General features: G+C 42.2%; 1 protein-coding gene across 1 annotated transcript in view; it reads left to right on the forward strand.

Moving 5' to 3' along the window:
• MAMDC2 (MAM domain containing 2) overlaps window positions 1–2,759 on the forward strand; it is a 113,062-nt gene extending 110,303 nt beyond the window's left edge. The window contains exon 14 of the mRNA XM_044287256.1: window positions 1,653–2,759. Coding sequence (XP_044143191.1) covers window positions 1,653–1,720 — 68 coding nt within the window. The 3' untranslated portion in view covers window positions 1,721–2,759. The remainder of the gene's footprint in view (window positions 1–1,652) is intronic.
• The last annotated feature ends 13,793 nt before the right edge of the window (window positions 2,760–16,552 follow it).

A 16,552-nucleotide genomic window follows, 5' to 3' on the forward strand; every position in this document is an offset into this window, starting at 1 on the left:
CCCTGGTAATCCCTCACCAAGGAGCAGGGAAGAGACGACCTGTTCTTCCCAGTCATGGAGGAACAGGAGTCTCCACCTGAGGCCAGGCTGCAAGGAGAGGGGAACACATACAGCATAAGGAGATGGCAGGTAAGCGAAACCCATAACACACCTGCCACAGACACACTGACTGGAACCTGTGCACAAGTGCTGCTGTCCACACCAACATTAGATCCACACCAACATTAGAGGACACAGCACACACCACAAACCACACAGGGACTCAGGACACCCATAGCTGCAAAAAAACATAAGACAGGGGAATGCCTAGCCAAACATGCTGGACACCAAACACCACCAGACATGAAACGCCAAACTAAACAAACATACCAACACCCTGAACATAACCCACTCCATACAAATAGGGACATGAAGGGAAGGAGACACTGGGATAAGGGTGGCCCTCACTGGACAAATGGTAAAAGCCAGACAAGGAGCTTAATTCCAGCATACACCAAAGCTGGAGTACAACTGACTCCTGACCTAAAGCCACAGGTAAAAGAAGCACAAGTGACCACACCCAGCAAGGCAGTTAACCCTTACATCACCAGACAGGGGAAGGAAGCCACTTAAAGGGGAAGTGCACACACAAGCATACCAAACCACGTAACCACCGGCAACAGCATGCATGGCAACCATGTCACGGCAATCACCCAGAAGGCCGAGACACTGCCACCGCAAGCTATCATAGCAACACTTTTCCGCGGGCAACCGCAAGTGTGGCAACAGTATCACAGCGCAAACCAAAGGCCGTGACAGGTGGCCATGCTTGCACACTATAGGAAAAAGACTATGTGCGCTTCCATGGTCCTGGCCACCAGAAAAGCCGGCACATTTTCTTGGTGGTTGTAACCATGGAAACGGGCAGTGTATAATGCGATGGAAAAATAAATTCAGCCAGCAAAGGAAGCAATATGGATAATAACAATACATTAGTTAGTGGCTTGTATTCATTTTCTCTACATGATAAATGCCACTTGCTGAAGTGAGACAACACCTTTAAAGGCTATGTACATCTTTGGGGGCAATTTTTTTTATTATTGCATTGTACTCATTTTGAGGTAAAAATATTTTTTTCAACTGGTCTTTATTCTTTTTTTTATACAGAGCTGACAATTTCTAGTAGCACCCTTTGGATTTTCTGTCTTTTCCTTCAGATCAGGAGCAGATGGACTCCTTATCTCTGCTCTCTGACCTTATAAACACTCATTATAGCTCAGCTCTTATCTTACTGATAATAAGTGTGAGCTCTCAGTAGTTTAGAGATAAGGTTTATTAGATGAAGGCACAAAGTGAACGTACAAGTCACACAGCTAGAAAAACTGTTAACCCTTTGTGAAAAAAACAGCTCAATAGTTTTTTTAATAAAGGCCAATTGAAAAAAAGATTTTTTAGCCAAAAATGAGTAACATGTAATCATAAAAAGAAATTGCCCCTGAAGGTTTAGATAGCCTATAAAATTCTGCATAGTTTTTTGGGTTGATAATAGAGACTTACAGCTAATGGCATTCATTCGTAATCTTTCATCTGAACTTGCCGCTTGCAGATATGCAACTGGATCTGCTCTAATTTTCAGTTTATAAAAATGCATTTTCCATTTACTGCATTTACAGATTTGGAAGATACCGGAACACTTCAGTCATCGGGATATTTGGAAGATTTCAACGAAATTGATTTCTAAGTCATGATTCTTTACCAGAACAGAACTAGTAAAATAGACATTAGTCTCTTCAGAAACTGCACAGTAACTATTGTTTGACAGCAAACTGAAGAATGCTTAAAACGTATTTACAGATACATAACACAAACTCAGAACACATGTGTTCTCAGACAAGACAATCTACTCAGGGCTAGATATATGTTGCGATTACGCATGTATTGTCAGTAATAACGACAATGGGACAGGTTTACTAATACTGGCCCACATTTACAAATGACAGTACTGATATATTTTGGCATAAATTGTGCCAAAATGTGGCTATTCAGGTTTACAGCCATTGGCAAGGGGGCATGGCTTATCTAAAAAAGGGGTATAACTTCACAGGAAAGGGAACATTTAGCACGAAAGTTGTGACACAATTCTGGCATAAAATTATGTCACAAAATAAGCCAACCAATAGTTTGAAATGAGAGAAAAGTGTCTATCCCGGCACCACATTTATCATCCAGCCTGAGCCAATGTGATAAATCTGGTGGAGACCTAGACAAACTGTCTAAGAGAGTAATGTATCAAGTGCTCTATGCCAGAAAAGAGCAGGGAATTTGCCTGTTTGTTCAGTGGAATAGGATTTTATACTAAAGTTACGATTAATTTGTGCAATTTTTCGGGCAGTTTGCACTAAGCCTGGCAAAGGCATTTGCTAAGGGACGGGCAGATGTTTTGTGGGTGGAGCTATGTTTTTAGCCAGATTTATCATTTCAACTTTTTTTTTTTTTTTTTTTTTTTTTACTCGCAAAGGTACTCTAGTCCCCTGGTGGTGTACAGACTGATGGAACCATTGTAATAAATATAGTGAGACATAAGACTGAAAAATCCATATGTATTTTGTGCAAAAAAAAACATGCAACCCATGTCCCTTAAAGGCTATTTATACCTTTGGGGGCAATCTTTTTATTATTGCATTGTACTTATTTTGAGCTAAAAATCATTGTTTTAATAGTTTTTTATAAAAAATATGGAATCCTTTTTTGTGTACAGAGCTGGGATGCTCTAGTAGCAGCCTGTGGATTTTCTGTCTTTTCTGTCATCTTACTGATAAGAATGTGGCTTAAATAAGGGTTTAGGACCTCTTAGTAGTTTAGAGATAAAGTTTATTAGATGACCGGAACAAAGTGAAAGTACCAGTTACACAGCTAGAAAAAACTGTTAAGGCTACTTTCACACGTTCAGATAATGCAACCGTCTGCATCCATTCTGAACGGATCCGTTTGTATTATCTTTAACATAGCCAAGACGGATCCGTCTTGAACACCATTGAAAGTCAATAGAGGATGGATCCGTCCCTATTGACTTACATTGTGTGCTAGGACATATCCATTTGGCTCAGTTTCATCAGACAGACACCAAAACGCTCCAAAGCCACAGGCAGAGGCTCCATAGAGACTAATGTGCAGCAGCCCAGTGTCACTCAGGAGGACAGAGGCTGCCACGACATTTCAGACTCCTGCAAAACTTTAAATTTCCTCATTATAAGGGTTTATTCACACCACCGTAGCCTGTTTGTGCCCATATTGTGAACCGCAGATGGCGGTTCTGCAATATACAGGCAAGTGCTGTGTGAATCCCGTATCACGGATGTGGACCCATTGACTTGAATGGGTCCACAATTCTCATGATATAGTGTGGAGCGGAGGCACGGATTTGGCAAGATTTCGTCTGTGCCTCCACTCTGCAAAATAAGGACATGTCCTATCTTTTGCTGTATATTGCAGATCACGGACCCATTCAGTCAATGGGTCTGCGCTGCAATACAGGATTCACACAGCGAGCATTGTGGACTACAATTTGCAGTCCAAATCATGGGCACACATGGTCGTGTGAATGAACCCTTAAAGGGGTTGTCCGAGTTATGAAAAAAAAAAATATATAGCACTGTAAATCTGATGGGCAGCAATATATAACTGAGCTAAGCAAGTTTTAGGTAAAAAAAATATAATATTTCCTCATTTCCCTGGTTCTCTTCTGGCCCTTTGTTTACCTGCAATAACAACAATCTCTGCCCCTCCCCCTTCTCTGCAAAGAGAGTGAATACAAGTGCTGCCCTGAGTGACATGTCTGCCTGCTGGGAGACTCAGCAGCATGTTGTATGTGTAGGACTACAAGTACCAGCTGTACAATGACACTGCTGATACACACAGGATCTTTCCTCTACCTGTTCTTGTGCAGAACTCCTCTAGTCAGTGAGCTCCTGTGCCCAGCATTAGTCTCCTCACTGCCTGCAACTACTCAGTAAAGCCTTCAGCCCTTAGTCTGTGCAGCTGAAGGGGTTAAGAATCCAGGGAGAGAGCAGACAGCAGTGGCCAGCACAGTGACACTTCGTGTACAGGCTCATATCTGATCTCTCAGGCTTGTGCACGAAACATCATCAGAGCAGGGAGAGAAGCTGACATCACAGGTCATGTGACCCTCAGGGAAATCTGAGAAAAGAGCAAATACAGATGCAGTAAGTGCATGGCAAAACTGTTGCATTTGATTAGTTAGAAACATGCAAAGAACAAAAAAATAACTCTGACATCCCCTTTAATCTCCCTTTGAGACTAGACAGTGACTAATGCTGGATGATAAATCTGTCACAACTTTAGAGTGTCTAGACTTGCTTTACACCACCTATTAGTTGGCTTACTTTACACCAGAATCGTGTGGCAACATTTTCTTAAAGGGTTTGTCTCACCTCAAACATTGGTGGTACATTGCTAGGTTATGCCAATGTCCGATAGGTGCGGGTTCCACCTTTGAGACCTGCTCCTGTCTCCAAAACAGGTGCCCCAAAGTGAAGGGAGGGCAGCCATGCATGTGTGGCCACCCTTCCGCTTACTTCTATAGGAATTCTGAAAACAGCAGAGTGCTGGCTCAACTATTTCCAGCAGTCCTATAGAGATAAATGGAAAAGTTGCTGCCCTTGCTTAGTGTTCTCCCCATACATTTCTATAGGACTTTCCATAGAACTGAATGGAGAGCACCCCATGCATGTGCAGTGCTCTCTCCTTCACTTTTGGGGGCCTGTTATGGAGATGTGAGTCCCAGAGGTGGGACCTATCTGACATTGGTGGTATACCCTTTAAGCAAAGGGCTATATGGTGACACTGGTCGTGCAACACGGCTGGATTTCTTTCGACTGCCGCGGCGATTCCATTCATTTCAATGGGATCACCACTGCTCAGCGATTCTAGCCGTGACAGGTGTCGCCATGTATCCCTTGCCTTAAGCCATAATCATTTATGACAGGTTGCACCCATTTTCCCACTAAGCCACACTTCCTCATCATTCTACAAGTTGGAAAAGGCTCTAAGGCCGCTTTGACACCAGCGAGTTGTACACTCTGGACTCGGAGCGTGAGTATAAGACAGCTCCCTTCCGGAACTCCTAGCACTGCCAGGGTGGTATAGCATTACATTGATTTATGATGTTGCGTAACCCTTAGAGGTCTGGAATGTATTGTATAACACTGACATAATGCTGTCACTGTTATCCATTACATTCCAGAACTGTAAGGGTTACATAGCATCATAAATCAATATAATTCTATGTGACCCCGGCAGTGCTAGGAATTCAGGATCCGAGTCCGGAGTGTACAACTCGCACGTGTGAAAGTGGCCTAAAAGTATCTAAAACATTTAAAGGGAACCTGTCATCAACTTTATGTTGATCGTACTGAGGGCAGTATAAAGTAGTGGTTGCCGAGAACCAGCATCATAATCATTGCAACCCAGGCCTCGAAAAGAGTCAATTCTACCTGAGAAGAGTCATGGTTATTCATAATCTCCTGCACTCTCACCCATCTGCTGATCGTTGGCAGTTGTCTCCTAGAGTGAAAGGGAGAAAACTAGGTAGAAGACTGTTAATCATCAGCAGGTGGGCAGGAGAGCAGGAATTCATGAATAACCATGACTCTTCTCAGGTAGATTTGACTCTTTTCAAGGCCTTTGCTGCAATGATTATGATGCTGGTTCTCGGCAACCACTTACTTTTAGCTGATGTGTGACACTCCACTGAAATCAGCATTTCTGTCCCTACTTTATACTGCCCTCAGTACGGTCATCAAAAAGTTGATGACAGATTCCCTTTAATAAGTGCTAAACATGCATGCCAGTTTTTCTGTGCTAATTGCACTAGAATTATGGCACATCTTGATTAGTAAATCTTTACCAGTGCATATACAGCTTTTACATTTGCCACCATTCTCACTGTATTTAAATTGTGTGTGTGTGTGTGTGTGTGTGTGTAATTTTGATGTGTGTTTATCTTTAACACAGGAACTGATGAAAACTCAACTCTCACAATAAAAAAGTATTTTTCTTTGTAAATGTTCTGGTCAACAGCTGTATTCTTTCCTATCTAACACACTAGTTGTTTGGAGGTACATGGAGTACAGGATTCTACCTAAGCATGCGCTCAACTGGATGTAATAAACTTTAAGGGCTCTTCAACAAGAGCGTGTCCCTTCCGGTAATCACGCTCCGTGTGAGAGAGGGATCCTGCATTCTGGACTTACAGTAGCACAGGGTATAATCATGATGGATAATAGTATGTGCCTCTGCGTGACCTTTCTGTAATGGAATATGATTCTGTAGAATGAAGGTCATGCAGAGGAGCACAGCATTATAAATCATGATTATGCCCTGTGCTACTGTAAGTCCAGAATGCAGGACCCCTCTCTCACACGGAGCGTAATTCCCACAAGGGACACGTTTATGTTAAAGAGCGCTAACTTTCCACACAACAAACTAAGGAAGGCATGAATAATGCCCCTAATTGGTGTGGATATATGTCCTGACTTAGAGAGGATAGTGCCTCTAATTAACGAATCAGGATATTAGGGACAGGATCCACACCAATTAGGGATGGTCTCTGCAGTGTATTCCTACCCTATGGCCTCTATACATGAGTAGACAGTTGATTTGATTGCACTACAAACGAGCCGTTATCCTATTTGCTAACATTCGTACGACAACTCTTTAGATGCACAGACTATCATGTGAGTGCAATTGTGTAATAAACCATTTGTCAGGCAAACAGCCACTGTAGAAAAGTCTGTTCTGTAAATGATACCTGTTCACACTTGTTAAATTCTGGACGATGAAAGATGATTTAGGTGACTACATCAGCGATTGCAAGAACAAACTAAACAATTATCACTTGTCGGTCAATTGTTCAGTGCTTTTATCAATCATCTTTCCTTGACTTTATGATGTCTTTTTAAAACAAACAATTATCTACTCCTGTAAAGGAGCCTTTTGAGTTAGGGTTTGTTGTATGGAGAATTAAAGTTCATTATATTCAGTAAGTTATACTAAGCCAGTAGAGCATGCATAAGTGGCACTAAGTATAGGTACTTAAGTATATATTTTCCTATATTTTGTTTATAAGGATCATTAAAATAAGGCTGCAGATTTGTTATATTAGATAACTACATAAATAAAAAATAAAAAATGCCCTTATATAATGTTATTACTGCTTCCTCAACCCATTAAGGACATGGCCTCGTTTGGCACTCAAGAGGTCACTATGATTTCAACAAGCTTTGTATAAATCAATAATATAGGTGAATATAAGAAGCTTTGTAATATATGTGAGAAATAAAACATTGTTTATCCCTATGAGCTCATTCAACTACCCACCCCCAAAGACTTCTATGGGCAGCATGTGTATGTGTCTTGCTGTACTTTCTCCCTTCCCCTCTCAAGAGATGTCTATGGCCAGTATGTAATGCAGGGGTGCACCACCAATGAGTCAAGGTGAGGCGATTGCCTCAAGTAGCACCAGGTAGGGGCAAGAGGTGGGTGGGGGGGGGGGGGGGTAGCGAAAAGGGGGATTATCTGTTTCTGCAGTATAGTATTGGAAAGGACAGTATGTGGCGCTGTATCACCCTGTATATTTTGTAGCTCTGTATGTAATGTTTCCCAAGAATGCCTTCAACAGTAGGGCTGGAAGAAAGGGGTAAAGTTGAGAAATTGGCATTGGGGGTTTGTGGCGCCATTTCAGTTCTCGCCTCTGGCAGCAGAAAGGCGTGGTGCACCCCTGATGTAATGAGATCCTTCAATGAGATAACAGTTGGTCTTATTTCTCAAGACAGATTCAGCAGAGAATGTTAATTCAGAAGGGGGAGAAAGAGACACCTTACTCTAATAAGATATACTGTATTAGCAAGTTTCTTATATTCACATGTACTATTAATATATGCAGAGTTTTGGTTTTTTCTGTTATGCAAAGATTTTTAAGTTTTTTTTCATCTGCGTCTTTAAAAAGCCATAAATTTTTTTTCCACCATAACTTTAATTTTTTAGCTGATATAGCCATATGAGGGCTTGTTTTTTAAAGAACGAGCTGTCTTTAATGATTTTGGGGTACATGTAATGTATTGTCAAGTACCAAGTACCTAATTAGAACCACATTGTTTATTTGCTCGGTAACCTGCAAATTTGTATGACCATTAACAATGAACTGAATAAACGGTGTTGTTCTAATCAGTTATTATGATGCTGCTGTAACTCGTACAGATGCACAGTACTTGGATGCAAGACAGCCGCATCCCAAGACTGTACTCTTACCTATACACCCACATCAGGTTATGAACATTCAAAATAATCCCACCCTATCTCGTCTGGTTGGAATTAGTTCATGAAAAATGTACCGGTAGATACTTTTTATAGTTTGTGTAAATAAGTGTTTGCTAAACCTCAGTCACATGCATTGTACTGTATATTGATGCAAATTTAAGTGCAAAAATGTCACCAAAACTCCACCATTTGTTACTGTAAATTCAGCAGTTCATTCCATAGATCTAACTTGTTGATTGCACAGCATGCACAGATGTATGGGTCATCTGTGAACATATCTATAAAGGTCGTTCCTTCTTACAGGAACAGTACTGTTATTGTCTATAGGCTGATTCTGGTTTTAATGCTCGGCCGCATGGTGGTCAGTAGGCCTAAAGTTGAATGTTTGCTGTTTGCACCATCTACTGGTTCGTTTTAATAACTGATTTATTATTGCTTTATTTTTTGATACAGTAGTATATCTTAGGCTACTTTCACACTTGCGGCAGAGTGATCCGGCAAGCAGTTCCGTCACCGGAATTGCCTGCCGGATCCGTCAAAGTCAACATTACCGGATATTTTTCATACAACGGATCCGTCGTTCCGGCTATAGTAATTAATGCCGGTTCCTCCTTCCGTTGCATCTGGCAGACACTTTTCGACGGATCCGTCTGCCGGGTCCGTCGTAATAGCGGATCCGTCTGTTCCGTTTCCTTCCGTTTGTAAACGGAAGGACGGATCCGTTATTCAAATTTCAGAGATAAAAAGATGCAATCTGTTAAAGCAAATACTACAAGTGGCTATAAAAGAAAACCGAAGGTCACTTACCACTCAGAAGTTCCTTCTGCAGAGTGTAAAGATGATGCCAGACCATATTAGTTTTGGATTTCAGGCTCTAATTCTGGTTTCGCGCTGGAGAAAACGTCTTTGAGACAGACAGCGTAGAAAGCGTCGCTATTGGGTGCATCCAATAACCTCTGCAAGAATAAGAAGGGGAGTTTTTGAAACTGTTTCCTGAATTGAGGAATTATCCTGACAAATTTTTTAATTACTTACGGATGACGGTAGAAAGTTTTGATGATCTTTTACAACGGGTGTCACCTCACATTCAAAGACAAGACACCACTTTCTGCCGCTGTGTTTCCCCAGCAGAACGCCTATTGCTGACCATAAGGTAAAGTAGATAAATATTATATATAGTACCAATTCTGTCTAAATTTTTTAAAGCTGCTCTTTGGTAGTGTAAAACTATTTAAAAAAATTTTTTTTTACTATTTTCCTGTGATCATTGTACAAAGTGCATAGGCCACAAGTGATGATCAGCATTATTATTTTTAATTATTTTTAATTATGCATCTTTTAAAGTTTCAATCCATATAATGGTCAAACGATGTCAAATGAACTGTGATCAATATCGGTCACCATGGAGAAGAAACCTTTATCCTTTTTTTTTTTTTACATTATTGTCTACATAAAAAATCTTGATAAATATTAATAAAACGTCCCATAGAATTGTGTCTGATTGATATACCTTGTCTAATATATATATTTTTTAAATACCTTAATTTTTTTTTTTATAGGTTTCTTGCAAGTGGAGAAAGTTTTAGCTCACTCCATTTCCAATTTCGCCTCAACCACTGCCAGGTACTGATGCCCCACCCATGCCATATTGGTTGGTGATGAGGCCTTCCAAATGTGTGGAAATCTTCTGAAACCTTATTCAAGCCGCGGATTAAATATAACAAAACGGACATACAACTACCGCTTGACCAGGGCTCGAAGAATGGTTGAATGTACATTTGGAATTTTGGTTGCAAAATGGCGGATTTTTACCAAACCAATTCATATGAAGGTGGAATCGGTGGACGAGGTTGTAAAGTGTGCTGTTGTGTTACACAACTACCTCCTTAAAAAGGAACCACTCAATTTGGAACAGATGCCAAGCATTGAAAGTTTTGGACCACGGTCAAGTGTTGCGGTATCACGGATGAGAGACTGTTTTGCGGATTATTTTTGCTCGGAGGCAGGAAGGGTGGACTGGCAGGACCGATTTGTATAAACATTTTGCATTTATTTTTGAATTACTGTTAATTTCTGTTTATTTGGTGGTTTACAGATTTTTGTATTAGTTTTCAATTGGATTTGTGGTTCAATAAATATTGTTTTTCAAAGTATTTGAAATTTTAATTATATATTATTTTTACCACGATAGAAGAGAAATACATTCTTGCTTTGCTACACTGAAGTTATATTATTGTGTTGATACTCATTTTCAAACTTCTATATCGCTAGAGGAGCGACACATCTTTGTGTAGCTCCGCTGGTGCAGGTAGATTTTATCAGGCCTGTTATTGTGTAGTAATCTGACCAACGCCAGAGGAGCGACACATCTTTGTGTCGCTCCGCTGGCGCAGGAAGATTTTACAGGCCTGTTATTGTGTAGTAATCTGACCAACGCCAGAGGAGCGACACATACTTGTGTCGCTCCGATGGCGCAGGTAGATTTTATCAGGCCTGTTATTGTGTAGTAGTCTGACCAACGCCAGAGGAGCGACACATACTTGTGTCGCTCCACTGGCGATTGGACCTTTTTAAAGACCTTTCCTACATACACTAAAGTAATCTCCCATCGCTGGTGGAGCAAACCAAGTATAGTTCACTTCAAATGCGATGTGAGATGTTCACTTTTATTTTTAAAAAAATTAAATAAATACAAAACAAATAAAATATAAATAACTTTTTAGAATAAAAAAAAGTTAAAAAAAAGGCTACAAATGCCTGTAAGTAGGACCAGTGGGAGTGGTGGGAGTAGAAGGTTGGGCGGTGGAGGTTTGAACACTGGTTGGTCCCCCTCGTTCCTGTGCCCCTGTGGACATAAAAGTGTGTGTTGTGGCAAGCACAACAGAGGGAGTATTCAATCTGGATGGGGTAGCGGGAGAAGGATTTGACCGAGCAAGAGTAGAAGGAGTGTTGAAACTGGTAGCAGGAAAATATTGAGGAGGAGAAAAGTGGTGAGAAAAGTGCTCGGTGGAATGTGGAGGCTGGGATGGGGGCTGAGGAGGTAGGAAAGGTGGGTAGGTAGTTTGGGTAGGGGGTTGTTGAGGTTGGGATGGGGGATAGGGCATGGATGGGGGATAGGGCATGGATTGGGGATAGGATGTGGGGCGGTGCTGAACTTGCCACAAGACACTGTCCACCTGTCTTCGGGCCTCAAACAACTGGTCGGGCGTAAATCGTTCCATCACGGGGAGCAACGAATACCAATAGTGATGCACAGGACCCAATTGCGACGTATGCACCGCCCCCTCCTGCAGACGTCGCACTTGTTCCTCCAAAGCGGCAATTCTATTGGTATATCCCATCAAGGACTCGTAAACGAGCCTTGTGAGATCCTCGTAGTCCGCCTGACGGCTCCTACCGGTCCGCTGGCGACAAAGGGCACAGGTAGGGGAACATTGAGGTCCCGACGAGCTGTTGGAGTAGGACGTGAGGGACCACCGGTGGGCGGCTCTTCGGGGACCGCCTCTTGAGCTCCGGCTTATGGAAGGACTTCACAAGGAGCTTGGTGCGCCCGAGTACTGCTAGATGTGCTGTAAAAGGAAAAAAAAAAATTATGGACAAATAGGGAATTATATGTGAATGTCCCAGACAGAGTGTCAAATGACAGTCTGCCTAGGCCACACACATAGATTGGAGATTAGTATTCATAATTATTATAAACATTAGAGCTTACCTTCGCAGCTGTAGGGTTCTACGAAGAAAACCTAATGCGGGCGCATACCGGTACGGCCGCTTTTGGCTTGCTCTTGAACCACTCGGGCGCTTGACCTCCTCGTTGTAGTCCTTATAGCGGTCCCTCATTGACCGCCACTGCACCAGGATTGTAGTCCCTGTCCGCAAGAAAAAAATAAAATAATGAATATTATAATAATTTATTTCAGACATCAGAAATGGTTTAGTATTTGTTTGAACCTGCTACAACAACAATAAAAAAAATTATTGATGTTCACTATAGGTAGCAGTGAGTGACCAACTTCAACCAGACACAAAACCAATTTTTAATGAAAAGTACAAATGTGCATTATATTAGAGTATACTTACGGCACTCCTCCCGTTGACTCTCATTGAGGTCGTCCCAATTAGGCACTAAAACTTTGCATATCTCAAGCCAGAGTTGCCGGGTAGCATGATGGTCAGCATGGCGGCGGTCCGTGTGGTCCCACAGTGGTGGTCTGTCCTCCACCATCTGGATGAGGAGTTCATTGTCAATTATACAACTGCCAAATTCCTCCTCATCCGTTCTGGTGGAGCGTCTTGAACCCTAAAAATATATTGAAAAAAAAATGAATTATAATCTCATGTTTAAAGGGATTCTAACACCAGGTTTGGGGCTATAGAGATAGGACCTGCACGGCTAGATCGTCGCTAGCATGTCCGCAATATATGTGTCCTATAGGGCTGTGTGGTTTTAATAAAAAAAAAGAAATGATTTTATAGATATGTAAATGAGTGTTGAATGTGTCGCTCTTCTCTGCATGAAGCTGATGTCAGGACAGGGAAGGAACACTATACCGGCACTGCGCACAAGGAAGGTTAGTGCAGCCCCTTGGACACATTCAACACTCATTTACATATCTATAAATTACTTTTTAAAATAAATTAAAACCACACAGCCCTATGGGACACATATATTGCGAACATGCTAGCGGCGATCTAGCCGTGCATGTCCGTATCTCTATAGACCCAAACCTGGTGACAGAAATCCTTTTAACAGATTTGAAATTAAAAATAGGGAATACTCACACGAACACGACTGCCGCGGGCTCTCCGCCTTCCTCTGGATTTAGATTGACGACCTCTATTGGAGTCAACGGGACGAGCGACCTGTAATAGAAATAACAATAATAAAAAAAAAAATTAAATATACAAATCATAATATTGAGCTAAAAAAAAAAAAAAAAAAAAAAATTTAAATAAATTTACCGCTTCATGTCCTCCACCACCAACTTCCTCCTCTCCAGCGGTCTCTGGGCCGCAAGGCCTCTCCTCCACAGATGATGACTGTGAAATAAAAAAAATTAAAATTTAAAATGCGTTCATAATGTAAATGCAGAATGCTTAAAAAATTTTTTTACCGTATCATGTCTCCGCCGACGTCTTGGAGGAGAGGTCCCGGCCTCAGTAGAAGATGTTGAGCCTGTAGAAAAAAAAATATTAATCAGATTATTATTATTAAATATTATTAGTACAAAAAACCCAGACAAATAATACTTTTAATAATACATTCTATTTGAATTTTTTCTTGCAAATTAATTTTTTTTTTTCTTTGGCCAAATAATTTCAGGAAATAGATTTTGGACTACATGACAAAAAAAAATTGTAGGACTACTACCCCTAGCATCAACTATGTACTTGCACCACATGCAGTGCCTCTGCAAAACTACATAGGCATTGCATGTGCAGCAAGTACATATTGGATGCTAGGGGTAGTAGTCATCAGGACTACCACCCCTAGCATCCCATCCACTATGTACTTGCACCACATTCAGTCCCTATGCTAAAGTACATAGGGCCCCACTGGTGGTACAAGTACATAGTGGATGCTAGGGGTGGTAGTCAAAAGGACTTCTACCCCTAGCATCCACTATGTACTTGCACCACATGCATTGCCTATGCAAAACTACATAAGCATTGCATGTGCTGCAAGTACATAGTGGATGCTAGGGGTGGTAGTCAACAGGACTACTACCCCTAGCATCCCCTATTTACTTGCACCACATGCAGTGCCCATGCAAAACTACATAGGCACTGCATGTGGTGCAAGTACATAGTGGATGCTAGGGGTGGTAGTCAAAAGGACTTCTACCCCTAGCATCCACTATGTACTTGCACCACATGCATTGCCTATGCAAAACGACATAAGCATTGCATGTGCTGCAAGTACTTAGTGGATGCTAGGGGTGGTAGTCAACAGGACTACTACCCCTAGCATCCCCTATTTACTTGCACCACATGCAGTGCCCATGCAAAACTACATAGGCACTGCATGTGGTGCAAGTACATAGTGGATGCTAGGGGTAGTAGTCATCAGGACTACCACCCCTAGCATCCCATCCACTATGTACTTGCACCACATGCAGTCCCTATGCTAAAGTACATAGGGCCCCACTGGTGGTACAAGTACATAGTGGATGCTAGGGGTGGTAGTCATCAGGACTACTACCCCTAGCATCAACTATGTACTTGCACCACATGCAGTGCCTCGGCAAAACTACATAGGCATTGCATGTGCTGCAAGTACATAGTGGATGCTAGGGGTGGTAGTCAACAGGACTACTACCCCTAGCATCCCCTATTTACTTGCACCACATGCAGTGCCCATGCAAAACTACATAGGCACTGCATGTGGTGCAAGTACATCGTGGATGCTAGGGGTGGTAGTCAAAAGGACTTCTACCCCTAGCATCCACTATGTACTTGCACCACATGCATTTCCTATGCAAAACTACATAAGCATTGCATGTGCTGCAAGTACATAGTGGATGCTAGGGGTGGTAGTCAACAGGACTACTACCCCTAGCATCCCCTATTTACTTGCACCACATGCAGTGCCCATGCAAAACTACATAGGCACTGCATGTGGTGCAAGTACATAGTGGATGCTAGGGGTGGTAGTCAAAAGGACTTCTACCCCTAGCATCCACTATGTACTTGCACCACATGCATTGCCTATGCAAAACTACATAAGCATTGCATGTGCTGCAAGTACATAGTGGATGCTAGGGGTGGTAGTCAACAGGACTACTACCCCTAGCATCCCCTATTTACTTGCACCACATGCAGTGCCCATGCAAAACTACATAGGCACTGCATGTGGTGCAAGTACATAGTGGATGCTAGGGGTGGTAGTCAAAAGGACTTCTACCCCTAGCATCCACTATGTACTTGCACCACATGCATTGCCTATGCAAAACGACATAAGCATTGCATGTGCTGCAAGTACATAGTGGATGCTAGGGGTGGTAGTCAACAGGACTACTACCCTTAGCATCCCCTATTTACTTGCACCACATGCAGTGCCCATGCAAAACTACATAGGCACTGCATGTGTTGCAAGTACATAGTGGATGCTAGGGGTGGTAGTCAACAGGACTTCTACCCCCAGCATTCACTATGTACTTGCACCACATGCATTGCCTATGCAAAACTACATAAGCATTGCATGTGCTGCAAGTACATAGTGGATGCTAGGGGTGGTAGTCAACAGGACTACTACCCCTAGCATCCCCTATTTACTTGCACCACATGCAGTGCCCATGCAAAACTACATAGGCACTGCATATGGTGCAAGTACATAGTGGATGCTAGGGCTGGTAGTCAAAAGGACTTCTACCCCTAGCATCCACTATGTACTTGCACCACATGCATTGCCTATGCAAAACTACATAAGCATTGCATGTGCTGCAAGTACATAGTGGATGCTAGGGGTGGTAGTCAACAGGACTACTACCCCTAGCATCCCCTATTTACTTGCCCCACATGCATTGCCTATGCAAAACTAGATAGGCATTGCATGTCCTGCAAGTACATAGTGGATGCTAGGGGTAGTAGTCATCATGACTACCACCCCTAGCATCCCATCCACTATGTACTTGCACCACATGCAGTCCCTATGCTAAAGTACATATGGCCGCACTGGTGGTGCAAGTACATAGTGGATGCTAGGAGTAGTAATAAACAAGACTACTACTCCTAGCATGATCTATTTACTACAGCTCCTATGTATAATTACATAGGAGCTGCTTATATTTTTTTTCTTTGGAAAATCGAAAACGAACAAAAAAATAAAAAAATTTCTACTCACCTAGAATGGCGTCCTCCCTTCTCCCTCGCAGGCAGGATTGAAGAGTGACAGGAAGTTGACGGCGCCCACAGCTCCTCCTATTCGATTGCGCAGGCGCAGAAAGAAGAGCCGGATCCGTCGATCAGGCAAACAACTGAAATCTTTGTGACGGATCCGGCTCTAATGCATTCCTATGGAGAAAAACGCCGGATCCGTCATTCCGGCAAGTCTTCAGTATTTTTCGCCGGAGAAAAAAACCGTAGCATGCTACGGTTTTCTCTTTTGCCTGATCAGTCAAAATGACTGATCTGAAGACATCCTGATGCATCCTGAACGGATTACTCTCCATTCAGAATGCATGGGGATATGACGGATCAGTCGTTTTCCGGCATAGAGCACTTTTGACGGAACTCT

This window comes from Bufo gargarizans, chromosome 1, assembly GCF_014858855.1.
Source record: "Bufo gargarizans isolate SCDJY-AF-19 chromosome 1, ASM1485885v1, whole genome shotgun sequence".
NCBI lineage: Eukaryota > Metazoa > Chordata > Amphibia > Anura > Bufonidae > Bufo > Bufo gargarizans.